Here is a 27,788-nt window from a genome sequence, read left to right as displayed (position 1 = left end):
AGTTTTCTAAGGAATCTCCACATTGTTCTCCATAGTGGCTGAATCAATTTACATTCTCACCAACACTGCAAGGGGGTTCCTTTTTCTGTACATCCTCTCTAGCACTTATTGTTTGTAGGTTTTTGATAATGGCCATTCTGACCTCTGTGCGGTGATACCTCATTTTAGTTTTGATTTGCATTTCTCTGGTAAAGAATGATGTTAAGCAGCTTTTCATGTGTTTAGTGGCTGTCTGTATATCTTCTTTGAGGAAATGTTTGTTTAGGTCTTCTGCCCACTTTTTGACTGGGTTGGGCTTCGTATTTCTTTTCAGTGTTCCCGTATTGTCCTGTAGGTATATAATAGAATGTGTCACATTTTTCTGATTATTTGTTGGTCTGTCTGTTGTCACTGACTCCTTTCAGCCACGCTGCATGGCTCTCAGGATCTTAGTTCCCCAACCAGGGAACTGGGCTCCTGCAGTGAAAGCATCAAGTCCTGACCACTGGACTGCCAGGAAATTCCCTCCTTTTTTTTTTTTTTAAGAAATATACATATATTCTCAGCATCTGTATTGTGTGTAGTACATTGAAGACACATGTTGCACTATTGTGGGGAAAGGTTTAATGGTGGTGACAAAGTGGGAATGGCCTTCCAGGCAGAGGGAATATTCTGAATAAATGCTTGGAGAGGTGAAGGAAGATGGCTGTTACCAACAGTAAGCTGTAGTCAGGGATGGCTAGAGCTTACCTTGTTTTTATTTATTTATTTTTATTATTAAAAAAATTTTTTTACCTTGCTTTTAGATTGTGTTTGACATATTATGGCTACTTGATAAATATTTGTTGGATGACAATTGAGGGACTAAGTGAGATGAATGATTGAATGTGAATGAACATAGGTTGTATGGTAGGGAATGGTAAGCAATTAGGCTGAAAGGGTAGACTGTGTCCAACTCACCTAGGCCTCGGGAGAACAGCATAAAACAGTGACTAATGCAAGGATATGTCATAGCAAATACCAAGTAACGTGGTGTATGTTGTGAGTATTGTACTGAGAAGAGGGAAATAGATGGAAATAATTATTATAAAGAAAGACTTTTACAGAGGAGAGTAAAATTAAAGATTTGTAAGGAGAGAAAGAGAGATAGACATTCCAAGGGAAGTGTATGACGCCTGACAGTAAGCAAAGTGTAATATAAAAGGTTCCATGGAAGTGGAAAAGAAGTTATCCCCCTCTTACAAAATACAAATGGCAAAGCAATTTTTTTTTAGCTAATTGATTTATTTTAATGGGAGGATACCTGCTTTGAATGGTGGTGGTTTTTGCGATACATTGACATGAATCAGCCACGGCTGTACATGTGCCCCCCACGCTGAGCCCCCAAATCCTGGGCCTCTTACGATTGACTTTGTTTTCTTTATTTTTTTCTGATTGTACGTTTTCTAAGATACTTTCTTAGCTGTTTATCTCATTACTACTACTTTCTGTACTATAAATGTAGTTTCATTTAATCGTTTTTCATGCAGTAAACCTTCTAACAGACATTGAAATTGGATAGGGTCTGGTATAAATGGTTATTATGTTTTAAATGTTATGAGGTTGAGGAAGAGATATTAATATTTTTTTTTTGTTAGGGAGAGGACTTATCTTTAGGGTTCCCTCCTGTTGGGTCCCTACTTTCAAGGAGTAGTCAAAGATCATACCTGATGTTGTTCATACTGAAGACATAGTTTTTCATTGCTTCTGTATGCTGTGTTTCTATTTGACTTGTAAGTTTTATTGTTTTAAGTGTGAACTTCATGACAGTTTTGACATTAGGTAAGTTTAACTTGCTCCTCACCCCAAGGATTGGTGTAAATCTCAGAGTTATACAAATATTCAGGAAATACAGTGAGGTGGGAAAATGGGCAGTGTTCATTTTGGACACTTGTAAAAATATTTCTTCATGGAGGGAAGTTGAATTAATTTAAGAAATGAGGGAGAAATAAGGAAAGAGGAAAGGAAAATAGATAAATTTTGATAGAAAGAAAAGAATTTCTAAAAGGTTCTATTAGCAACATAAAGTTTAACCAGCAACAAATTGTGCTAAAAATACTTCCTTCTTTGTAAAACAAAGTGATTAAGAGCTAGTTGGAAAACATCAGTCTGAATGCTACTTGTAATTTGTTGTTTATTATTACCTTTATTATATTCTGAGTTTTGTTGACTCTTGAATAATGGTAGGGCAGCAGCTTTTATCATAGAAGTTTGTCTGATATTTTGCTAATTTTCCTTTTCTCCTTAATAGTTTGGATGACTTTTTGTTAAATTCTCTTTATAGTGGTTTTCAACCTTGCCTGTATATAATCACTTTGAAAATCTTAAAAAAAACAGCCAACTGAGCCTGTATGGAATTTAATAAGATGGGTCTAAATCATTTTTTTTAAATAAAGCATTTTTCTTTAGATAATCCTGAGGTATGTCCAAGGTTGAAAACTACTGTGTATAATTTTGTATTTCTTCCTTTCTATACATTGACCCCTATGGTGATTGTAAGCACGCTTACCCATTAAACTGGAAGATAATTCATGTGAAAGAAATTTTTAAAAATCTCTTGATAGGTACTTGTATATTCCTAGGTTTGTGTTATATAATATAATTGAGGAAATTTATGAACTTGGGTTTTGGAGAGAACAAGAGCCATGACAGAATCCTGTAAGAGGAGCTTCTTCCTGGCACGTAGGACTGCAGTATATAGACTGCTTTGTTACTTCTTCCCCTTTCTACTTAGTTAAAAAGTCACTTTAACCATTCTCCTTTCCTGCAAATAATAAAGAAGCATCCTTAGGCGGTTTAAAATATACTAAGTCTTAACCCTGATCCTGGGAAAGATTGAAGACAAGAGGAGAAGGGGGTGACAGAGGATGAGGTGGTTGGATGGCATCACAGACTCAATGGACTTGAGTTTGAGCAAGCTCCGGGAGATGGTGAAGGACAGAATGGTGAAGCCTGGCGTGCTGTGGTCCATGGGGTCACAAAGAGTTGGACATGACAGCGATTGAACAACAACAAAATTAGCAAGTGTTTGAAATTAATAATACTTTTCCTTTGTTCAGGGTGAGGTGCTGTCCTCTCACAAGAACCATAATCTTTACAGTTTAAGACATCAGACTTGGGTGAGGAAGGCAAATCATACTCCGTAGGGGCCAGCTACTCTGTGGTTTTCTTAGGACACTATGTTATTAGGGAAAAGATCACCACAGAGAATACGGTATTGAAATTGCCTGGAACTGGTTAGAAATAAAATGTCTCTAATTCCAGTATTCTCTAAGTTTGTCAGCTTTTCATTATTTTTATAGGAAGAGTTCTAACTTTTTATCCTGAGATGAGCCTGTCTCCAAGTCTGGCTTCAATTTTTCCCCTTATTCAGTTGCTGAGCACACTTTGCTGTATGATATCACTATTGGCTGTAGGTTAAAAGTTACTCTATAACTTATATGTCAGACTTCAAACCACCAAGTATACATGGTTTTGTTCAGCTAGACTTTAAAATGAAATCTAATTCAAGTTTTTGGCTAAAAGTACTTTGCACATTTATCAAAGTGACACATAAACTGAAGAAATACTATGCATCTAAATACTAGGTGTTATTGAATCCCTTTCTGGGATTGCAGAGAGGTAGTGGAGAAGGCAATGGCACCCCACTCCAGTACTCTTGCCTGGAAAATCCCATGGATGGAGGAGCCTGGTAGGCTGCAGTCCATGGGGTCGCTAAGAATCGGACACGACTGAGTGACTTCCCTTTCACTTTTCACTTTCATGTCTAATTTATTCATGTTCTTCAAAAAAGAATCTGTGCAAAGTAATTGGTTCTCTTTTCTTCTAGTCCCTATAGGGTTTCACCCTTTGTTTAAAAAAATGACATAGAGTCTATCAATAGTGCAGAGTTTTGAGGGCATGGAAAATTCTATAGATGATTTTCTTTTTTCTTTTTTTTTTTTTGATGATTTTCTTTAGTTTTGGCTTTCTTGTGAGCTACATATAGAAAGACGAATAAGGAGCATTGCAATGGCTTTATAATGTATCACTTGGCGACCTTTCCCCTCAGACCTGACTTGTCATAGTGAAGGGAAAGCAGTTGAAATCAGAAAGGTACATTCTTTGCTAACTTCCTTCTCTACCTTGAATAAGTCAGTCACTATGTCACTTTCAAAGCTAAAAGGTGATAATGTGGTAACTTCTGCTGCTTCTGTCTTGTGAGAGGGCATCAGTGAGAAACTAGGGCAGATGAGAAAACTACCAGAGTTTAAGTTGGTTACTTTGATATTTTCTTTAGACTATAAAATAACTTTGAAACTTTTGATTTTGCAAAATATATATGTAATTATTATATGTTGCTTCTAGGCAGTTTGCCTAGAAGTTTAATGTCTTATTTTCTCCAGATTTGACCTGTTCTGTCATTTCAGTAAACATTTGAAACTTATATTATAAGGTATATTCTACAGATGGTGTTTGGCTCAGATGGTAAAGTGTCTGCCTGCAATGAAAGAGACCCAGGTTTGATCCCTGGGTTGGGAAGATCCTCGGGAGAAGGAAATGGCAACCCACTCCAGTACTCTTGCCTGGAAAATCCCAGGGACAGAGGAGTGTGGTAGGCTACAGTCCATGGGGTCACAGAGAGTCAGACACAACTAAGCGACTTCACTTTCAGTTCACGGATGGTTTTTAACTGAGTTATAGCTAGTGTAGCATGAAGTGTGAGTGTGTGCTATGCATCTAGACTTCATGGTGTCTGTGTGTTGCGAACATAAACTGGCATTGATATCTTATGTTACCAGTCAATTTATCACAACCCATGAGTTCTGAGAAGCTAATACTGGGGAATCACAGATACTCTGTATGCCTTATATGGCTTTCTGTCTGAACCCTTTTGGGCTTCCCTGTTGGCTCAGTGGTAAAGAATCCCCCTGCCAATACAGGAGACGTGAGTTTGATCCCTAGGTCGGGAAGATCCCCTGGAGAAGGAAATGGCAACCCATTCCAGTATTCTTACCTGAGAAACCCCATGGACAGAAGGAGCCTGGCGGGCTACAGTTCATAGGGTCATAAAAGAGTCAGACACAACTTAGTGACTAAACAACAGCAACTCAACCCTTTTATTGGAATCTCAATAAAGCAGCATTACTTACTTTAATTTTCCTTCCCCCGCTTTTTAGTATAATGTGAATTTGAAAATGAGAGATAAATGGAAATAAGATAGTTGGGAAAAAAGATGAGTACAAAAGTGAAGACAGTTTCAGAATAATCTGCCTGTTTGCTGATACCACCTGTGTTTGGTTGATAAAGGTAGCAGTTTTTTATGTGTTTTGCTGTTGAGCTTTATCAAACATTTGCTGTGTAGCAAGTATTAATTTAAGCACTTTATATATTGAACTATAAGGTAAGTATTATTTTCGCCATTTTACAGATGGGGAAACTGAAGTCATAGCTAACATTTGGCAGAGCTAGATTTCAGTTTGTATTTGGAGCCCTTGTGTTAATCATTAATAGAACAACAGCCATTTATGCAGAGAAAAAGATCCAATAATGTTACCCATTTTCCTAAAGCTTAAGATTGGATGTGAAAGGAGAAAATATGCATTTTATGGGTTGATAGGATTGATGGGAATATAACAGAAGAGATTGCACTGAAATTTATAGGCATTTAAGAATGATTAGAGGATGACTTTTTCAAGTGAGAGGATACTAAAGAGTTGTTCACACACAAACTTATTGTATTAAATATTGATTTATTGACTTCAGCAATTTAATATTGTATTAGTTATCAATTGCTGTGTAGCAAACCACCCCAAAACTTAAAAGCTTAAAACAACAACAGTCATTTACTTTGCTGAAACACCAGCAGTTTGGGAAGTGCTCACTAGAGACAGCAGTTGTTTGCTCCATGGAGTGTCAGCGGGGTTGACTCAGGGTGGATGACCTGCTTGGAGATGGCTCACTCCTCATAGCCAGCAGGTTGGTGCTGGCCTCACTGGGACTGAGCCAGGGCTGTTGGCTAGGGGTCTCCTTCTTTCTTTAGTTGGACCACTCCACAAGCTGCTAGGCCTTTTTCAGAGTCTGGTGACTAGATTCCAAGAATGAACACTGCCTGTTAGAAGAGTGCTTGCTTTATAATTGTTCACTGAATGGATGAAAGAATATCAGGTTGTTTTCTTGCTCTTGCCGGCTTGCTTGGCAAACTGCCACTGTAAAGTATGTGTTTCTTCTCAAGGTCTGGTAATCCGCGGTTCTGAGAACTACGATTTAGAGGAATTTTTTTTTTTTGTTAATCTTGACTATTGATCTATTGCTTCAAATTTCTGTTTCTAGTAAATTGCCCCCAGTTACTAAAAGTCTGCAAAAATCATCTGTGAACCATTCAATAAACAGAGAAAAATAGCTTTTTTAAGATTTGGAGAACTCCCTTGAGAACTCCCTGTCTTTAGCCTCAGTTTCAATGAAAATTAACATAATTTCCTGTTCCTGCATCTGGAGATGGTATAATAATGAGTTCACCACCTGCTATTCTTGAATTGTGCCTTAGTTTTCTCTAAAATAAAGATCTGTATTTTTTCTCCTGGCAAGAGGCAGAATGTTACATAAAAAAACATTTGTTACTTAAGAAAAAAATAAAAATAAAAGAAATCCCTCCTGTGGGTTAGGCATTGTCTTAGAGCAAAATATACATACAGGGACATACAGATAGTAAACATAATAAGTAAAATGATTTTAAAAAAGGGATAAAATATAGTAGGGTAAACAGTTTTACAAGTGTGAGGGTGGTTATTGGAATTGTAGTTTTAAATAGTTGTCATTGTAAAGTGGACATTTGAACCGAGGCTTAAAAGTGATAATTATCCATATGGATGTTTGTGGAAAGAGCATTGCAGGCAGAGGGAACAAAGGTGTTAGGGTGGAAGTGTGCCTTGCATGTTCCAGGAAAAGCAAGGGGGTCGGTGTGGTTGGAATAAAGTGAACAAGGGGGAGAGTAGTAGGAGATGAGGCCAGAGAGGTAAGGTACAGGGAGGGAATAAACTTAGTGAGGCCGTAGGGGCTTTTACCATGATAAAATGGGGAGCCATCTGAAGGTTTTGAGCAGCGGAGTGACATAGTCATCTGACCTAGATTTTAAAACAATCACTTCAGTTGCTATGTTGAGAATAGCCTGAACCTTGGCAGGCAGGAAGACAAGCTGTGCCACTAACTGCTGTGTCATCTTTGGGACACAAAGCACTTTCTGATTTATAAAGCATGTTCTCATCCATCATATCATTTGAATCTTTGAAAACCGCTGTGAAAGTTATTTTTCTTGAGAGGAATTGGAGGCTCAGAGAAGTTAACCAACTTTCCCGGAATGACTCGGGGAGTCTCAGAGCCACACGTTGAATCCATATCTCTTGATTCCCAATTTTGTGTTCTTTCCACTATTCCACATTAAAACCTAAGGATCGTCATGCTCTTTCCAGGCTAAAGTGATTTCAGCTTTTCATGTGCAGTGTTCAGGGAGCGCAATAGCAGCAGATGGGTTTCTTTTGGGGATGGGAACCAGTAAGATTCTTACATGCTGAAATGGCTTGACTTTAAAATTGACCAGCTGGTACCGTAAGGAAACAGGTTCATGAAGGGTAAAATAGATTTGGAGATGTACCATTTTTTGTTGAGCTCCTTGCTATGAAAATGGGGTATCTGAAATCATATCTTAATAATTAAGTTTGCTTCATAAATGAAACAGTTGTTAGCTTTTAGAATTTCATAAATGAAAAAATAAAGTAACAATTCTTACAATACTTTTTCCAGACTTTTGGGGAAATTGAAGTTATTTATGTTTTATTAATCTGTGCTTTTCAGGCCCATTGACCCCCAGCATGAGCAGCGTTTATTGGTGTAATGGTTATTCTGAGACTTAAAACTTGTAACTTTTGCAGGGTAGCTTGTTTTTGGTCACAGAGACATAAAGACTTCTGTTTTTTAAAATATTTATTAGTTTATTTGAAAACACTGAATAGAATGTGATTTAAGCTACTTATGAAAAGAGTGGTTAGATTGCCTTATTTATATCATGAACTATAACAGTTAATCATTATACTAACTCTTACTGTGACTGAGTCATCTCCTTGTGTTTTGGGAAATTTTTTTCCAAAATTAACAAAAAGAGACACTGAATGACGCAAAAACACTCATGCCAAGAATCTGAAAGTTCATATCAACAATAATTTTCTCTTACTCTTTTGTACATTTGGCTATTATGACTGTCAAATTCCTTCCTTCATATCTGTGTTGTCAAAGTTGTGTGAAGACAGTCTTGAATTCTGCCAGTAAAATAAAGCTCCCTCACGTATTTCACATATTAATGAAAACAAGGGACATGTAACTTTGCAGTTATTTAGATGGTTAAAGTTTCTGTAGGTCATTTCATAGTTTGGAGCATATATAGTTGTTTTGAGCTGAATTGGACAGTCAGCGTCTCTGTTATTTAGCTTAAGAGAAATTTCATTTTAAGACTTCAAAAAAATTTACAAGGACTTGGGGCTGAAGGACAACAACTACCAAGAATAAACAAGTGACAAACTTTAAAAGCCTCTTTACAGAATTTCCTGATATATTGCCTTCAATATACATTCAGGCCAAATGGATAGATTAATAAAATTGGGACTCATAGACGGTTTGGAGGCTTTTTTATTTCTTTTTCTTCTAGTCATTTTTTAAAAATTTATTTATTTTAATTGGAGGCTAGTTGCTTTTCAGTATTGTGGTTTTGCCATACATTGACATGAATTAGCCATGGGTGTACATGTGTCCACCTATCCTGAACCCCCCCTCCCACCTCCCTCCTTCCCCCATCCCTCTGGGTTGTCCTGGAGCACTGGCTTTGAGTGCCCTGCTTCGTGCACTGAGCTTGCACTCGTCGTCTGTTTTATATATGGTAGTATACATGTTTCAAAGTTATTCTCTCAAATCATCTCACCCTCACCTCCCACATAGTCCAAAAGTCTGTTTTTTACATCTGTGTGTCTTTTGCTGTCTTGCATATAGGGTCATTGTTACTGTCTTTCTAAATTTCATATATATGCGTTAATATACTGTATTGGTGTTTCTCTTTCTGACTTAATTCACTCTGTGTAATAGACTCCAGTTTCATCCACCTCATTGGAACTGACTCAAATGTGTTCTTTTTTATAGCTGAGTAATATGCCATTCTCAGTTCTATGAAGACCTACAAGACCTTTTAAGAACTAACACCCCCCAAAAGATGTCCTTTTCATTATAGGGGACTGGAATGCAAAAGTAGGAAGTCAAGAAACACCTGGAGTAACAGGCAAATTTGGCCTTGGAGTACGGATTGAAGCAGGGCAAAGACTAATAGAGTTTTGCCAAGAGAACGCTCTGGTGATAGCAAACATTCTCTTCCAACGACACAAGAAAAGAATACACAAGGACATCACCAGAGGTTAACACTGAAATCAGATTGATTATATTTTTTGCAGCCAAAGATGGAGAAGCTCTATACAGTCAGCAAAAATAAGACCGGGAGCTGACTGTGGTTCATATCATGAACTCCTTATTGCCAAATTCAGACTTAAGTGAAGAAAGTAGGGAAAACCACTAGACCATTCAGGTATGACCTAAATCAAATCCCTTATGATTATACAGTGGAAGTGAGAAATAGATTTAAGGGAACAGATCTGATAGACAGAGTGCCTGATGAACTATGGACGGAGATTCGTGACCTTGTACAGGAGACAGGGATCAAGACCATCCCCGTGGAAAAGAAACGCAAAAAAGCAAAATGGCTATCTGAGGAGGCCTTACAAATAGCTGTGAAAAGAAGAGAAGTGAAAAACAGAGGAGAAAAGGAAAGATATAAGCATCTGAATGCAGAGTTCCAAAGAACAGCAAGGAGAGATAAGAAAGCCTTCTTCAGCGATCAATGCAAAGAAACAGAGGAAAACAATAGAATGGGAAACTCTAGAGATCTCTTCAAAAAAATTAGAGATATCAAGGGAACATTTCATGCAAAGATGGGCTTGATAAAGGACAGAAATGGTATGGACCTAACAGAAGCAGAAGATATTAAGAAGAGGTGGCAAGAGTACACAGGAGAACTGTACAAAAAAGAGCTTCACGACCCAGATAATCACAATGGTGTGATCAGTCACCTAGAGCCAGACATCCTGGAATGTGAAGACAAGTGGGCCTTAGAAAGCATCAGGTTCAGGATGGGGAACACGTGTATACTATGGTGGATTCATGTTGATGTATGGCAGAACCAATACAGTATTGTGAAGTAATTAACCTCCAATTAAAATAAATAAATTTATATTTAAAAATAAATAAATAAAACACTGCCTAAAAACAGAAACAAAATAAATAAATAAACTCAGCCTAAAATAGAAAAAAAAAAAAAAAGCATCACTACATGACTATGAACAAAGCTAGTGGAGGTGATGGAATTTACCTATTTCAAAATCCTGAAAGATGATGCTGTGAAAGTGCTGCACTCAATATGCCAGCAAATTTGGAAAACTCAGCAATGGCCACAGGACTGGAAAAGGTCAGTTTTCATTCCAATTCCAAAGAAAGGCAATGCCAAAGAATGCTCAAACTACAGCACAATTGCACTCATCTCACATGCTAGTAAAGTAATGCTCCAAATTCTCCAAGCCAGGCTTCAGCAATGCATGAACTGTGAACTTCCAGATGTTCAAGCTGGTTTTATAAAAGGCAGAGGAACCAGAAATCAAATTGCCAACATCCACTGGATCATGGAAAAAGCAAGAGAGTTCCAGAAAAACATCTATTTCTGCTTTATTGACTAAGTCAAAGCCTTTGACTGTGTGGACCACAATAAACTGGGGAAAATTATGAAAGAGATGGGAATACCAGACCACCTGACCTGCCTCTTGAGAAACCGATATGCAGGTCAGGAAGCAACAGTTAGAACTGGACATGGAACAACAGACTGGTTCCAAATAGGAAAAGGAGTATGCCAAGGCTGTATATTGTCACCCAGCTTATTTAATTTATATGCAGAGTACATCATGAGAAACGCTGGGCTGAAAGAAGCACAAGCTGGAATCAAGATTGCCAGGAGAAATATCAATCACCTCAGATATGCAGATGACACCAACCTTAGGCAGAAAGTGAAGAGGAACTAAAGAGCCTCTTGATGAAAGTGATAGAGGAGAGTGAAAAAGTTGGCTTAAAGCTCAACATTCAGAAAACGAAGATCATGGCATGTGGTCCCATCACTTCATGGGAAATAGATGGGGAAACAGTGGAAACAGTGTCAGACTTTATTTTGGGGGGCTCCAAAATCACTGCAGAAGGTGATTGCAGCCATGAAATTAAAAGACACCTACTCCTTGGAAGGAAAGTTATGACCAACCTAGACAGCATATTAAAAGCAGAGACATTACTTTACCGACAAAGGTCCGTCTAGTCAAGGCTATGGTTTTTCCAGTAGTCCTGGATGGATGTGAGAGTTGGACTGTGAAGAAAGCTGAGTGCCGAAGAATTGATGCTTTTGAACTGTGGTGTTGGAGAAGACTCTTGAGAGTCCCTTGGTCTACGAGGAGATCCAACCAGTCCATCCTAAAGGAGATCAGTCCTGGGTGTTCATTGGAAGGACTGATGCTGAGGCTGACACTCCAATACTTTGGCCACCTCATGCGAAGAGTTGACTCATTGGAAAAGACTCTGATGCTGGGAGGGATTGGGGGCAGGAGAAGAAGGGAATGACAGAGGATGAGATGGCTGGATGGCATCACCGACTCGATGGATGTGAGTTTGAGTGAACTCCGGGAGTTGGTGATGGACAGGAAGGCTGGCGTGCTGCAATTCATGGGGTTACAAAGAGTCAGACACGACTGAGCCACTGAACTCAACTGAACTGAATATGCCATTGTGTATATGTATCACAACTTCCTTATCCATTCCTCTGCCGATGGACATCTAGGTTTTTCAATGTCCTAGCTATTGAAAACAGTGCTGTGATGAACACTGGTGTATACGTGTCTCTTTCCATTTTGGATTCCTTAGTGTGTATGCCCAGCAGTGGGATTGCTGGGGCGTATGGCAGTTCTATTTCCAGTTTTTTAGGGAATCTGCACAGTGTTCTCCATAGTGGCTGTACTAGTTTGCATTCCCACCAACAGTGTAAGAGGCTTCCCTTTTCTCCACACCCTCTCCAGCATTTTTGTTTGTAGAGTTTTTGATGGTAGCCATTCTGACCAGCATGAGATGGTACCTCATTGTGGTTTTGATTTCTCTGATAATGAGTGATGTTGAGCATCTTTTCATGTATTTGTTAGCCTGGATGTTTATTTTTTGCCTCTTTTCTGATTTACTTCCTTGTTAAAAATGCTTTGTTGACTCTGTGTAATGAAAGTGTTGTGAAGATCTTTTTTGTGGAGTCCATTGAATGAGAGATCTAAGTGAGCCCTCAGGCTAAAAAAGGGTAAAATTATTAAAGTAGTTATGGTTAAGCATATATTTGTCATTACACTCTGATAATCATTTTCTCATGTGGGCAGTGGGAAAAATAGTGATCACTTATGAGCCGAACCAGTCAACATTAAAACTGGTTTCGAGCAAGTGTAGCTGCTAAGTGATTATGACTGCTAAGTGATTACAGTCCAATTATAGATGGAATAAACTGAACTGATAGTTAAACTCAAGGCATTTCCTTGTAACAGTTATAAGTTGTGAGTTGAAATGCCAGTTTTCATAGTGGTAGTAAAATCATCTAAAGAACAATAATCAGTAGAAGAACTCTTTAAAAACTCTCAGGTACTAATGGTTATGAATAATTTATTAATAATTTACTTTAGGGACTTCCCTGGTGGTCCAGTAACAAAGACTCTGCGCTCCCAATGCAGGGGGCCCAGGTTTGACCCTTGGTTGGGGAACTAGATCCCACATGCTGCAACTAAAGACTCCACGTGCCACAACAAATATCAAAACCCCACACGCTGTAAGTAAGACCCAGCGCAGCAAAATAAATGAAAATAAATATAAACCTTTAAAAAATAACTTTATTAATCATCCATAAACCACATACATCGTTTTTGATTGTGTCCTTCCACAGCCATTTCATCTAAGTCCCCCATCCTTTTCCCCACACTGTTCACTTCTGTTGGATTTATTGTGAAAAACATGTAACCTTTAGGGAATTGAGATAGGACAGATGTTATGAGAAACAAGATTAGTTTAAAATACTGGTTCTCAAACATTGACGTGTATCATGTGGACAGCTAGTTAAAACATAACTTGTTAGGCACCACTTCCAGGGTTTCTGGGTGCATAGAACTGGAATGAGACCTGAGAGTTTGCATTTTTAAGCAGTTATCAGGTGATGCTAAAGCTGCTGGTCTGGGTACTGCACTTTGTGAGAGTCACTGTGCTAGAGGAAGGTGCATTCTGATCCAGAAGAACTAAATGTGTTCATTGCTAGTTGACAGTAGGATTCGAGGAAGGAAAAATGTAAAAGCTGCTCCTAGAAGCCATAGCAGCCACTTTAACTTGGCACTTACCTATGAGAGCCTCACAAACAGCTTTAAGATACCTAGCCAGGAAATAGGTAAAGCAGAGGAACTGTTCTAGTGGTCTGCTGTTTTTCTGGCAGTGATAATCACCAAGTAGTCTAGATGGGTAGAGGACAAATGTAATATCAGTTTCTAAAAGAAAGAAGCTAGATTTCCCCCATTATACTGGGGAATTTAACATTAATCACATGGAAGATGTTGATATAGAAAGGGATATGATAACTGGGAACCAAAATTAAAACAAGAATAAAACATACCAGTTTTGTTTCTTTTGTTGAATAAGTTGCTAGACTTGCTGATAGTGTGGCAGGCGAGGCCACCCATAAATAATCTAGCCTTGCATTACTCTTAGTCTCGTCTCTTTCCCTTCTCTCTTTGAGGTTGTCCTTTCCCGCTGTGCTTATACATGCACATGTCCACCCATATACCCTCTCCTGCTTTACTTGCAATTTCTCAAGCAAATCATACTCTCCTGTGACTGTGTCCTTTTCCATATTAGTCTGCATGAAATGCCTTTTCTCACTCCCATTCTCCTTTTCCACCTGTTTATTTACTGCTTGTCATTTAAGATAACTTCATGATCCTCTTGGTAAAGATCAAATGCCCTAGCTGTATGCTTCTGTAACATTTGGCATTAACCGCTATCATGCTGCTAATCCCTCTATTATCTTTTATCTGTATCCCCCCCCCCCCCAACATACACACACACACAGACACATTTATACGCACTATATTCGGTTTTATCTTTGAGTCTTTAGTATCAAATATGATTCCTGGAACGTAATAGGTGTCTAGAACATGTTGAATAAATGAGTGAATCAATCAGTCATTCTGGAAAATGTTGTCAACATAAGGCAGTGATGATGTTCTAATCCTGGACCCAAATCCTGGCTTCGTTAATTACTCAGAGCATGTACATTTCTGACATGTACCAATTCCAAATGTGTGTTTTTCCATACCACCAAACAGTTCTCCTAAGGGTTCTGATTATCCAGTTCCAAAATATGGAGAGGTTTTCCCTGTACCACCAAGCACTGACACCAGCTGGGTGTCCTACAATTCAGCTTAATTCTGATGCAGCCAGTGTGGAGACAAGGTCAGATTCCACAGTTTAAGGGCTCCGTCCTAGAAGAGTTACCCTCACCCCCTTCAGACATCAACTGCAAATCCATGTTGTCACCTGTGCTTCTCGCCAACCAGCTAGAGATCAGAGGATCTCACAATCCTCAGGTTTCTGTTTGTTTGCTGGAGTGGCTCACATAAGTCAGAGAAACATTTTGCTTACAAGAATACCAGTTTATCATTAAAGGATATAACTCTGGAACAGCCAAGTGGAAGAGCTGCGTAAAGGATATAACTCCAGAACAGCCAAGTGGAAGAGCTTCATGGGGCAAGGTATGAGGGAATGGACAGGGAGTTTCCATGCCCTCTTCAAGCTCACCACTGTCTCTGAATCTTCACCAACCCAGATGCTCCCTGAATCCCTTTGCTTTGGGTTTTTATGGAGGCTTCATGACAGAGACATGGTTGATTAAGTCATTTGGCCATTGGTGATTGAACCTAATCTCTAGTCCCTTTCCCTTTCCTGGAGGTGGGGGTGCGAGTTGGGACTAAAAGTTCAAACTCTGTATTCTATGACTGATTCCTCTGGGGACTAACCCCCATCCTTAGGCAACCTAAGGGCCTTCCAGAATCACCTCATTAACATAGCATATGGCACCTTTATGGGTCTCATCACTTGGGAAATTCACAAGGATGTTAGGAGCTTTGGGCCAGAAAAATGTTGCCACCAAATATATATTTCTTTTTATAAATCACCGTATCACAGCATGACCTTTGGCAAACTTTAAACTCTTTGAGCCTCAGCTTTCTTTGAGCTTTCATTCCTTAGTACATAGAAGGTGCTCAGAAAACGGTATCTGCTGTTATACTGCATTTGCGTCTTAGGAGGATGTTTAACAGTCTTGTAATATCCCTATGGTCAAGAAAGAGATTTTGGACTAGGAGATATTATGATTAATTCATAAGTGTTTTAACTTACGCTTTTACAAACTTAGAAGCTGCCTGGGAGCATGCTCCAGGGCTCAATTTCTTTTCTCTGTTCTTTTGATATCTTAACAACAGCTCAGCTGAGGATGTTGATGGCATGTTGTTCCTTGCTTTGAAGGAGAATTTCTGTTGCTAATTAGGATCTGAAAAGTTCTTGAATGATATTTTAAAGGGAATTAACGTAAATTATTCAGCTAGATCACAAAGCTCAATTATGTAAATTCTAAATTGGAAGTGGGAGAAGAAGGGAAGGGAAGGGAGGGTAATAGTCCAGTCAGTTTGTGAGAAGAGTTGGAATTTTAATTAAACCAACTTCAATATAGAGTCTGATGTAACTGCCAAAAAAGCCTGTGTGACATTAGGCTGCATTGGTGGAAGAATAATATTTAGAACATGGGAAGGAATTACCCTGTTCCGTCCTGTAGTGGTCATACCGCCTGAGAAGCGCTGTGGCCAGTTCTGGATGTCATCTCTGAGAAGCATATTGAGAGGGGAGTGAGCACATACGCTGAAGGAACCTAAGACTGTACTGTAAAGAGGACATGTGGAAGAAACTACAGCCATGAAAAAGAAAGCCTGAAGTGAGGGCTGAGGGGTGCTAGGTTTCTTTGGATATTGGAAGAAGGCTTGCTTATTAGGTATGTTCTAAATAGCCACAGAGTCCAGAACTTAATACCAAGACCAGTGATACTAGCTAAAACATTTTTAGTTTAAAAAAAAAACGAGGACGCTATTGAAGTGAATTGCAGGGAGGGACACCCAGAATTTGCTCCTCTCCCAAACCCTGTTCCTTCCTAGGAGCTTTTAGCTCAACACTATCCAGTAGAAATAAAATGTGAGTGGGCTTCAGACGCAATTCTTAAATAATTACAGTGGTAGAATTTCTCCTAGTCATTGGTGAAATTGATGGAGTACTTCCACCAAACAGGAATGTTATTATGTGGCTATTTCACAAATGCAGTGAAGAGGTAGGTTGATAGGAGGTGAATTAATTCTGTAAACTGGGGTAAGTTCTTTTTTAAAAAAACAATTGTATTTATTTGTTTATTTGGGGCTGTGCTGGGTCTCTTGCTGGGTGGGCTTTTCTCTGGCTGCGGAGAGCGGAGGCTGCTCTCTAGTGGTGCGCGGGCTCCTTGTTGTGACGGCATGTCTTGTTGTGCAGCGTGGGCTCTCAGGTGCCTGGGCTTCAGTACCTGGGCTCAGTAGCTGTGGTGCCTGGGCTTAGTTGCTCTCCAGCTTGTGGGATGTTTGCAGATCAGGGCTTGAACCTGTGTGTCTTGCGTAGCAGGTGGATTGTTTACCATTGAGCCACCAGGGAAGTCCCGAGGGGGAAGTTTTTACCTTTGATTTTGTTTAGGCTTACTTTCTTAAGTAGAATTTTTGGCATCACCCTTGAAAGGATTAAAAAGTAAGCCCTTTTCCAAAATGTAAGGTTCAAAAAGAAAAAAATGCATTCTACAGTTGTTATCACACTCTTCATTTGGCTTCCCTACAAAATTGCTTTTGTTTACTGCTTATCTCATGTTTTCTAAAATACTCACCAGGCTAAGTTTTCATAAGTTTAGTTGGATATTCCACAGCCTGTTATCTCATTTGTAGTAGGGTTTATACTGTTCCTGACCACTCAGGTGAACATTCTTTCTGAAAGATACAGTTGTAACAAAATGGAGCCTCAGTTGTAGCAAAATTAGATTTTACACCATGACCATCATTTGGTGGTACACCTCTGAAGAGTCCTTAGTATGCCAGCGTGCCGCAGCACACTATGTGAGAAACACTGGATGATGGTGACTCTAGGAATGAAGAATTGAAGAGAATGGGGAATATAACAAGATATCAGAAAAAGGTTCTAGAGTGATGTGCATGCTTTTTCCTTCCACCTAACATCCCTTTCTCCAAATCTGGAGGCAAAGTACTATACTCTAAAGAGCTTTTCTCTTACAATCTCAGGGTCCTTAACTGTGACCCTCTCATCAGCCTTATTTGCTTCCTTCACTTCATCCCTCTAAATAGAATCTGGTATCCCTTTTTTTGTGCTTCCCTAGGGAAATTCCCTTTGTGTTGAATTTCAAGAAGATTTTGACTAGTATAAGTTATATGTGTGGCACTGTAAAATTAAACTCACAAGATATCATATCAATGAGCCAGATTTCTAAGCCCTTGATTAGTTAAAAGTGTTAAATAACTATTGCAATATTTGATTGATTTATATATCTATATCTATATCTGTATCTATGTTTGCCCCAGATACATACAGAAAGATTTAGGGAGAGTGAAGAGAAAGGAGTAAATAAACATTTTAAAAATTTCTGTTAAGTTTATTTGATAGCCTGCCTTCTGGGATGGTGAAAATCTAGTGAATTTGATTGTTGATAAAGAGAATAATTCCCATTTCATTTGAAGTATTTCTTTGAAAACATCAGTCTGAAGCATCAAGGAAGACTTATTATTCTAGTTATTATCTGAGTTTAGAATTTGTTTATATGTACATTGTACCTATTTTTACTTTATATATATGTATATATTCACATGCTAATTCACTCAGTTGTGTCCAACTCTTTGCGACCCCATGGAGTGTACCCCCCCAGGCTCCTTTGTCCATGGAATTCTCCAGGTAAGAATACTGGAGTGGGTTCCCATTTCCTTCTCCAGGGATATATTCATAGTTTAAAGCATATAGAATACTGACTTTTTAAAACAGTTTATAAATAATGTACTTCTATAGTTAGAAAAATTATTTTCAAAATTGTTTTTCATGTATGTACAGGATGCCAAGTTAGGGATTTGACCATATTAGTAAGCTGTTTTGACTTGCCCCTATACCTAGTATTCTTGCTGTGTGTACAGAATTCTGATTTGCTTTAGAGCTACACATTGTATGAATATGTATGACAACTTTTTTTTTCAATTATTTGCTAACATTTTAACATTTTCAGCATGTTGGAACAAGATTCCAAGAGAATGAATCCTAGTGTGAACCCTACAAATCAAAGGAGGCATCTTCTAGGATTTTCTGCTAAAGAGGAGCAAGACACATCAGATAATATCATCCAGAAAAACAGCTACAGGTTAGATTTATATCTGAATTGTTTATACATAGTTTCACCTAGTAGAGCAAACAAGTTACAAGGATGTTTGTAAATTTTAAAAAGATCAGTTCTAAGGGTAAATTTCCTTTTTAAAAACTGTCCCAGTTTTAGAATTCTTGTAGAGCTGGGACCTTAAAATCTCAGTTTGTGTGTACTAATGTACGCATTGAAATACATACCTTATATATTACACATGGTATATTGTTTGTAGTGTTTTAATATAGTTATTTTACTGTCATATGTTTGTATATATAGTGTAATATTTGTTACTATTTCATCTGTGATGGATATGATTTGGTGGAATGATATGGCTGAACCCATTTGCAGTTATTAGATAAAATAATTTATACTTGTTTATTGTGATTTTTATTGAATCTCTTTTTCTTGTTATAATTTAATTCTGTCTTCATACATTTCCATATAGCTTGGAAATAGTAAAGACAGCTGTATGAAAATATAATTTTTACCTTATGTCAAGTAGAAGAAGGTTATAGTGGCCCTTTTCAGAAATGTTTTTGATAAGCATTTTCCTGTGTGATTTATAATTTTTATTAGAGTCAAGTGGAACTAGGTCCTTGAATTACAAGGCAAAGGGAAGTTATAGTGTGGCAACCATGGTACAGAATAATGCTTGAAAATCATTAAAGATTTGATTACTCTTAACTCTGTAAGGTTTTACAGGCCAAAGCCCATGGGGAATCATTCTTTTGATTTTTACTGTTACACCCATACCACTTAATGAGAGTATTACCATAGTCCTTCAGGCTTGTCTTCATTTAGTCTTCCTGGAAAAGAATGCTAGTATTCACTTTTTTTAAGAATCTGCAGTGTGCAAAATACTGTGCTAAATATGGCAGATGATCCAGAGAATTATATGGTAGTAACTGTAATGCAACATAGAATGTGATAGATGTTGGAAAACCTAACATTTCCTTTTTTTTACATGCCCAAATTAGCCATACTTCTGAAATACTGATCTTAGTGATTGTATAAGTCTCCCTGAATATTACTGGAGTTTAATAGTAATAGTATTTTTAATTTACTAAATAATTTTTCCAAGTTAGCCCTGCATATCATGTAATTTTGAGTTCTGTTGTTGTCTACGTAAGATCCAGCAAAAGTTAACATTTTTCATAGATAGCCTTTGGATTTATGAGAGTTGAGAGTATGCCCCTTAAGTTATATAGCTTGTTGCTAAAAATAGAATGGAATTAGACACCTGAAATTACTGTTCAGGCAAGCTTTATAAAAATATTTTGTATTTTTCACTAACTACAATAAATAAAAGCCTTCAGTTACTTGTCCACGTTAGAGTAAGATAATACAGTGGTTTGTGGAAAGCACATTGCTTTGATCGTATTAGCTCTAACTAGAAGTCTGAATGACTTTTAGGCTGTAATTTATCAGCTTTCAAAATTATGCGTGAAGTGTAAGCCATCTCTCTGTCCCTGACCTAGAGCCTCCATTGCTTGTGCATTATTTATTAATAGGTTACTGGTCTTAATAAAAAATGGAAATGATTATCAATTCTTGGTTGTATGCAAGTCTCTATTGAAATACCTAAGATTATTATTGAGCCATTTGGTAGATTTAGGTGTTAGCCCATTAATTTGATATTCTGTCTTTTATTATTTTATATACTAAATAACAGATACCAAAAAATGTTTGTGAAACATTTGAAAGCACCAAGTATGAATTTGTCTTAAACTGATTTTAAGGTGGTTTATTTATACTCAGCCATAACATTTGTGTGTGTGTTTTTTAATGCAGCTTACTTTATGTTATGTTTCATTTTTTCAGGAGAGTTACGAGAACTGGTTCAAATAAAAAGGGAGTAGATTCTAATCTCGTAATTTATAATATTACATTTGTCTATCATTTAATAATTAACTGCATATATTCTTTCAGTCTTAGAAATGTCTGGTATATAAGATGACCATATAATCTGTCAACCAAACCGAGAGCCTTTTAATAATGAAAGGTAGTACTAGTGTCAGTTCAGTCGCTCAGTCGTGTCAGACTCTTTGCGACCCCGTGGACTGTAGCACACCAAGCCTCCCTGTCCATCACCAACTCCTGGAGCTTGCTCAAACTCATGTCCATCGAGTCGGTGATGCCATCCAACCATACCATCATCGGTCGTCCCCTTCTCTTCCTGCCTTCAGTCTTTCCCAGCATCAGGCTCTTTTCTAATGAGTCACTTCTTTGCATCAGATGGCCAAAGAGTTGGAGCTTCAGCTACTAGTACTAGTGTACCAGTGTAATAATTATGTCAGGATGTCAGGTATAAATTAGGACTGTCTTGGATGAAGGAAAAAGGATAGTCACTCTACTTCTAAGGCATCAGCCAGAACCTGTATTTATTCCAGGAATTCTCATTAGCTGTAGCTCCTTAATACTGCCCTTTATTGCAGTGATTTATTTATTGAAATTTTTCCTGTTGGTATGGAATGGTTTGCAGGCAGTCTGGAGCTCTGACCATCTCAGGAGTAGTGTGGATATATTGTCTCCAGATTGCATGTTTGGCTTAGGTTCTCCCTTTTCTTTCCCCTTCAGTTCCACCTAGTCCCTTTCCTCAGAGAAGGCAATGGCACCCCACTCCATTACTCTTGCCTGGAAAATCCCATGGACGGAGGAGCCTGGTAGGCTGCAGCCCATGGGGTTGGTGAAGAATTGAACACGACTGAGTGACTTCATTTCCACTTTTCACTTTCATGCATTGGAGAAGGAAATGGCAACCCACTCCAGTGTTCTTGCCTGGAGAATCCCAGGGATGGGGGGGCCTGGTGGGCTGCCATCTATGGGGTTGCACAGAGTCAGACACGACTGAAGCAACTTAGCAGCAGGAGCAGCAGCAGTCCCTTTCCTGATACAATATTTCTCCTATCACATTTTTTGTTTCCTCTTCCAAAGAATATTTTTGGCTGATAGAACAAAGCCAGTCAGCACAGATGTGCAGAAATCATTACTAGAGTAATGATCACATGGAAATAACATTATAAATCAGATTTATAGTTTCAAAAGTAGTTCTAGACTTTTTTGATTTTTTTGATGGACTTGACTTCAGTGTTTGTATTTTTGTGAGTATTCAGACCTGATTTTAAAATAACACATATATAAAGATCTTTGGTCTTAGTAGGTTTTTTTTTTTTTTTTTAGTGTGGCAAACAGTCTCTGGCTTCTTAAAAGCATTCAGAATTTACCCAGTGCAAGGCAGAGTTTTTTTCTTCTCCCTCAACAGTTAATTTGAGCTGATTTCCTTTTGTATGTGAGTTCATTACCTGGGTACCACCATCGCTGTTTTATTCTGAATAACAACGCCAGTAGGCAGAAGAAAGGGCATCAGGAATGTTTCTGGTGCAGCTGCAGGGAAGAATGGTGTATATACCCTCTGCTGTTGCTTTTTCCCACTTGTATGTGGCATACTTAGAAGTCTTGAAGTTTTATCTAAAGTTAGTTTTCCACACTGCAAAAATTATGTTTGTCAAAGTGGCCAGTGATTTCAGCATTGTCAAATCCAGTGAAAACTTATCTCTATCTTGATCTTTCCTTGGCATTTGGCTGTATAGATCACTCCTTCTTGAAGCATTCTCCTTTAGTATTGCTGCAGTTTGGTTTCCTCTGTTTTCATGGGCTCTGCTTCATCTTTGTAGGCTCCTCTTCTATCCAAATCCTAAAGTATAGAGCTGTGAACTTTTTTTTTCCCCTTTATGCCATAATTTAGCACACAGTCCATTTCTGTATATCCCGATGACTCTCTTTCATTTCCTGTTCAGACTTTGAGTCTCCAAAGTCATATATCCAGTAGTTCCTTCACTTCTCTTAACATTTCGAACTTGACACCTGCACAGTGAAACTCTAGGTCCTTTTCCATATTCTAGTTCCACCCACTTCTGTAGAGTACGTGTCTTCATTTCTGTTGCTCAAGCCAGAGACCCTACTTCCTCCCTTTGAACAAGTGCTATTAATATTCTTTCCAAATATTATCTTGAATTGGTTCATTTTTTATCTTCACTGCCACCACTTTAGTCATAGTATCTTCAGCTATTGCCCAGATTGCTATTGATCTCTCCTAACTGAGAGAATTTACCAAGTGCAAGGCAGAGTGGTTTTCCACTCTAACTGGTCTCCCAGCTTCCCCTTTTGCCTCCGTCAAAACTGATTTTGGTACAATAGCAAGGGATACATATAAATTAAAAATATATCACTTTTCTGTTGCTGTTGCTGTTGCTGTTAAGTCACTTCAGTCATGTCCGACTCTGTGCAACCCTATAGACGGCAGCCCACCAGGCTCCCCCATCCCTGGGATTCTCCAGGCAAGAACACTGGAGTGGGTTGCCATTTCCTTCTCCAATGCATGAAAGTGAAAAGTGAAAGTGAAGTCGCTCAGTCGTGTCCATGGGGTCGCTAACACTGTTTTGTGGCTTCTTATTACATTTAGTAATTCCTTATCATGACTGGTCTCCATCTTTCCAAACATCTTGTGCCTCCCTCACTTGCTTACAACTTTTCAGCTGGTGAGTTTTCTTTAAATTCCATAGAGCCTCCATTTTCCCACCTGCCTCTATCTAGAACACTCTTCCCCCAGTTTTTATAGGTTTGGCTTCTTGTCATCCTTTACGCCTTGTCTTAAATGCCATCTCCTTCTCAGACCATTTTATCTGAAGTAGACGTTGTCATTTGGTTTTCTGTCTCAACCATATGTTTTTTTCATAGCTCTTACCTCAGTTTGGATTTATTCTATGTGTTTGTTTTCTTGTGTTTGGTCCATCTTCTCCATCAAGATCATGGAGGATTGGACTTCATTTCCCTGTTCCCTGTTGGAATTCCATCACCTAGCACAGTATCAGGCACATAGTTGGTATTCAAAAAACATATATTGTTGATTGAAAAGCACAAATCTAGCCATGTCCAATTTTGTGTTTTTCTTTTTGAATTTTAATAAATCTAGTTTTCTAAATCCATATATTGTATATAAAGTATATACAATATATGGTATTGTATTATATATAAAGTATTGCACATAAAGTATTGTATATAAAGAAATTCAAGACAGAATTCAGATATCTTAGTAAGAAAGATTAAAATAGACTGATGGGAATAAATAGCAATAATATCCTCAACTCAGATTAGGATCTGGTTAGGAACCCATATTTTGCTCACTACATCACACTCTGGATATGAATTCACATGAGATAGATCACTGTGATGATTAGGAAAGTATATTTTTTAAAGCTAATGGAATAAGTGGTTAATGTCAGTCAGGTGTTTTATTAGGGATTCCTCCATGATTCTTATATTTAACTTTTCAAGGCTTTTACTTTTCTCCTGCCAAGTATTTTATGCTTTTCCTTCCCCCTTCCACACACAGATATTTTTTTAAAAATTATTTTTAATTGGAGGATAATTGTTTTACAATATTGTGTTGGTGTCTTCCATATAACAGCATGAATCAGCCATAAGTATATATATGTCTCCCTCTTGAACCTCCCCTTCCCCCCTCCAGCCTCTCCTACCCTTCCAGGCTGTCCCTGAGTACCGTGTTGAGCTGCCCGTGTTGCACAGCCCCTTCCCGTTAGCTGTCTGCTTCACATATTGCACTGTATACGTCTCAGTGCTACTCTCTCAATTTGTCCTGTCTGCTCCTTCCCCCGCTGTGTCCCAAGTCTGTTTTCTACATCTGAGTCTCTGTTTAAAGAGGTTCATCAGTACTGGTTTTTCTAGATTCCATACATATGTGTTAATACATGATATTTATTTTTCTATTTGTGATTTATGTCACTGTATAACAGGCTCTAGATTGATCCACTTCACTAGGGCTGACTGAAACATGTTCCTTTTTATGGCTGAGTAATATTTTATTGTATATATGTGCCACAACTTCTTTGTCTGCTCATCTGTCAGTGGACATCTAGGTTGCTTCCATGTCCTAGCTATTGCAGATAGTGCTGTAATGAACACTGGGAGATATACACAGACACTCTTTTAAGGAGACTGTTCAGTTCTCTTATCACAGTGTTGAGAATGAGCACAAAACTTCAGTCTTGTTTACATAATACTTCACTGTCAATCGTAAGTCTTTCCTATCCATCAGTGGGTCTTTCCCCCAGTTTAACGTCTTACTGTGTTCCCTCCTGTGTTCCAGCATCACTGAGTATGCCTCGAGCTCACGGAAGACGTGAACTATGTGTTATCATTATATCTCTAGTTTTAAGTACTTAATAACTGGGCAGTAAATGTGAACTACCGTGATAATCTCTGTAGAAAACTGCAAACTGATGTTTGTGCTATATGGTATATATTTCCCTCCATTTTAAATCACATTCACTTCTTGCTTGCAGTATGTTCTATTTAAAATATTTGCAAAAATGTTTTTATTGAAGTATAGAAGTATAGTTGATATACAGTATTGTGTTAATTAGTGCTGTGTGTACACACACACATTCCTTTTTAACATTCTTTTCCATTATGACTTATCATAGAATACTGAATATAGTTCTCTGCTGTATAGTAGGACTGTACTTCCATGAAAACAATACTAGCAATGACTTTCTTATAGCAAACTTCTTCTTAGGAATATAAGACACAAGGCAACACATTTTGTACATTTATGTTTCAGATATGACCATTCTGTTTCAAATGACAAAGCCCTGATGGTGCTAACTGAAGAACCATTACTCTATATTCCTCCACCTCCCTGTCAGCCCCTGATAAACACAACAGAATCTCTCAGGTGAGTGTTGTCAATTGTTGCAGATATAGCTGATTGGGTTCCCGTGCTTAGCTGTGGAACCTAGAAAGATATTAATTCAGATTAACCAAATACCTGAGAAAACTCTGAATTATTTCTTGCATAACCATAGGCAGGCATATCAATTGTTCAGTTTCCCCACCAACCTGATAAAGGGGGTATTGGGTCTATTTTATGTGATTATATTGGAGTTGTATGCTTAAATATGTCTTATGTGAAAACTAAAGAATGATATTAATATAAATATTCAGGGTAAGTATTAGATTTGCAGGTGGTAACATTCATATTGGAAGGTACCTTTTCCTTCAAATTAGGAAGGTAGTAATTTGAAGATATGTGATTCTGGAATCACTTTCACATTAATGTATTTTTCTTTATTTACTCTTCCCTTGAATTGTTTTTTCCTGTGATTTTTGGATCCTATCTTCACACCTTAAAAACTGCTTCAGTTTGTGTGTGTGTGTGTGTGGTATGTAGTAATCAACTGTAGAAAAGTAAGTATAGTCTGACATCTCCACAACTGCTTTAAAAAGTAAGCAAAATAAAGGGAAGTTATATTTGAACTGGGCTTAAAAATTTTTTTTTTCAGTTTTGGAAAATTTGGAATATACTGCCTTGAAAATTCTTTTCCTGAGCAGTTGATTGATTCTTTTTCTTCTCCCCAAAGAGCATGAGTTTCAAAGGCCTTGATGTATCCATTTGTGGTTAGGAGTCCTATGATTTGTTCTATGCTCTCCAGCATCTCCAGTATTTGTGTGCACATAGTCCAAGAGCAGAAACAGAAATACTTTTTTTGTGGAAAAACTTTTGCATTTAGTATTTATGTTGGGCAGGTATTTAGCTATGATTTTCTTTGAACTTTGAACTCATGATTGAGGAGACTACCATATAAAAATGCAAGTCATTAAAAACAACTAACATTAAGTGTCTTCGCTTTCTTAAGTCAAAAGAATATTGAATCATTAGGCATTTGGAATGCTCTTCAGAACCTCAGAACATGATTAAATTCCTTTCCAGTCAAAGATGAAACATCTGTTTCTATGAAATATGTTTAATCAATTAAGCTATTTTATAGGTTAAATCATGAACTTCGAGGATGGGTTCATAGACATGAAGTGGAAAGGACCAAGTCAAGAAGAATGACGAATAATCAACAGAAAACTAGTATTCTTCAGGTTTGTTTCTGTTTGTCTCTAACAACAGTTGGCATATTTATGGGCTTCCTTGGTGGCTGAGATAGTAAAGAATCTGCCTGCAATACAGGAAACCCAGGTTCAATCCTTGGGTTGGGACGATCCCCTGGAGAAGGAAATGGCAACCCACTCCAGTATCTTGCTGGGAGAACTCCGTGAACAGAGGAGCCTGGCAGGCTACAGTCCATGGGGTCGCTAAGAGTCAGACACTACTGAGCTACTAACACTTCCACGATTAAGACTCTCACTTGGCATACTTGTTAGAAGGCTTCCTGCAGGTGGGTTGCTGTCTTCCCTGGATGACTTGGGAAGCTTGAACTTTAACCACCTCCTGCTTGCCTCCTGCTGCTACTGGTACAGCTGTCATGGCCACTGAAGCCCTCCTCCCAGGTTTCACAACACTCATTTAGGTTTTATAGCGCTAGTGCTTCCTATTCAGGCACGGTGCTCTTTCCTGCTCCGTCTCTCAAATTGGCTTTCAAGTCCAGAGTTCCTTTGCGTGGGTCTGCATCAGCTGTTCTTGGCACAAAAAACTTAACAAATGATACTGTTTATCTCTTCTGTTCTTAGAACTTTTCAAATGTAGGACAGCTTGGGATTGAAGGCACATCTCCATGGAGAGCATTTTTGTAATTAGACTTGTAGCACTACGGGTTATTGACAGCTCTTATTTAGAATCTGTTTAGCTGGGCTTCTGTCTTAATTCTTTTTGTTGTTTTTTTTACCACGAAGCACATTTATAGTCTTTCTGTCATTCCAGTATCTAATACTATTTCTGAATTACTTAGATTGACACATTGCAAGCTTCTAACAAATGTTACCTGTGGTAGTAATAATGAGCCAGGTTTTATTCTGGGCTTTGGGAATATAGTAGAGAGTATGATAGAGTACCTGCCTTCATGGAACTTACATTCTAATGGGAAAGATAAACTATAAACAAGTCAAGTGAAATAAGTCAGACCTAGAAAAGATAAATACTGTATGATCTCATTTACATGTGGAATCTTAAAAAACACACCAAACTCATGGTGGTTGCCAGAGGTGGTGGGGGGAGGGAACAAACTTCTAGTAATGAAATAAAGAAGTCACAGGGATGTAGTTCACTGCATGGTGACCTTAGTTAATAATTCCATAGTGTATATTTGAAATTGGAAGAGAACGG

At 38.1% G+C, this 27,788-nt stretch overlaps 1 protein-coding gene across 1 annotated transcript in view; it reads left to right on the top strand.

Moving 5' to 3' along the window:
* The window catches only part of ATF6 (activating transcription factor 6), a 239,137-nt gene that overhangs the window by 69,488 nt on the left and 141,861 nt on the right, over positions 1-27,788 (top strand). Inside the window, exons 11-13 of the mRNA XM_052637230.1 lie at positions 18,530-18,661; positions 25,302-25,415; positions 26,509-26,608. Coding sequence (XP_052493190.1) covers positions 18,530-18,661; positions 25,302-25,415; positions 26,509-26,608 — 346 coding nt within the window. The remainder of the gene's footprint in view (positions 1-18,529; positions 18,662-25,301; positions 25,416-26,508; positions 26,609-27,788) is intronic.

Source organism: Budorcas taxicolor, chromosome 3 (genome assembly GCF_023091745.1).
Source record: "Budorcas taxicolor isolate Tak-1 chromosome 3, Takin1.1, whole genome shotgun sequence".
NCBI classification, from domain to species: Eukaryota; Metazoa; Chordata; class Mammalia; order Artiodactyla; family Bovidae; genus Budorcas; species Budorcas taxicolor.
Note: the sequence above shows the minus strand (reverse complement) of the source record. Positions and strands in the feature narration are given on the sequence as shown.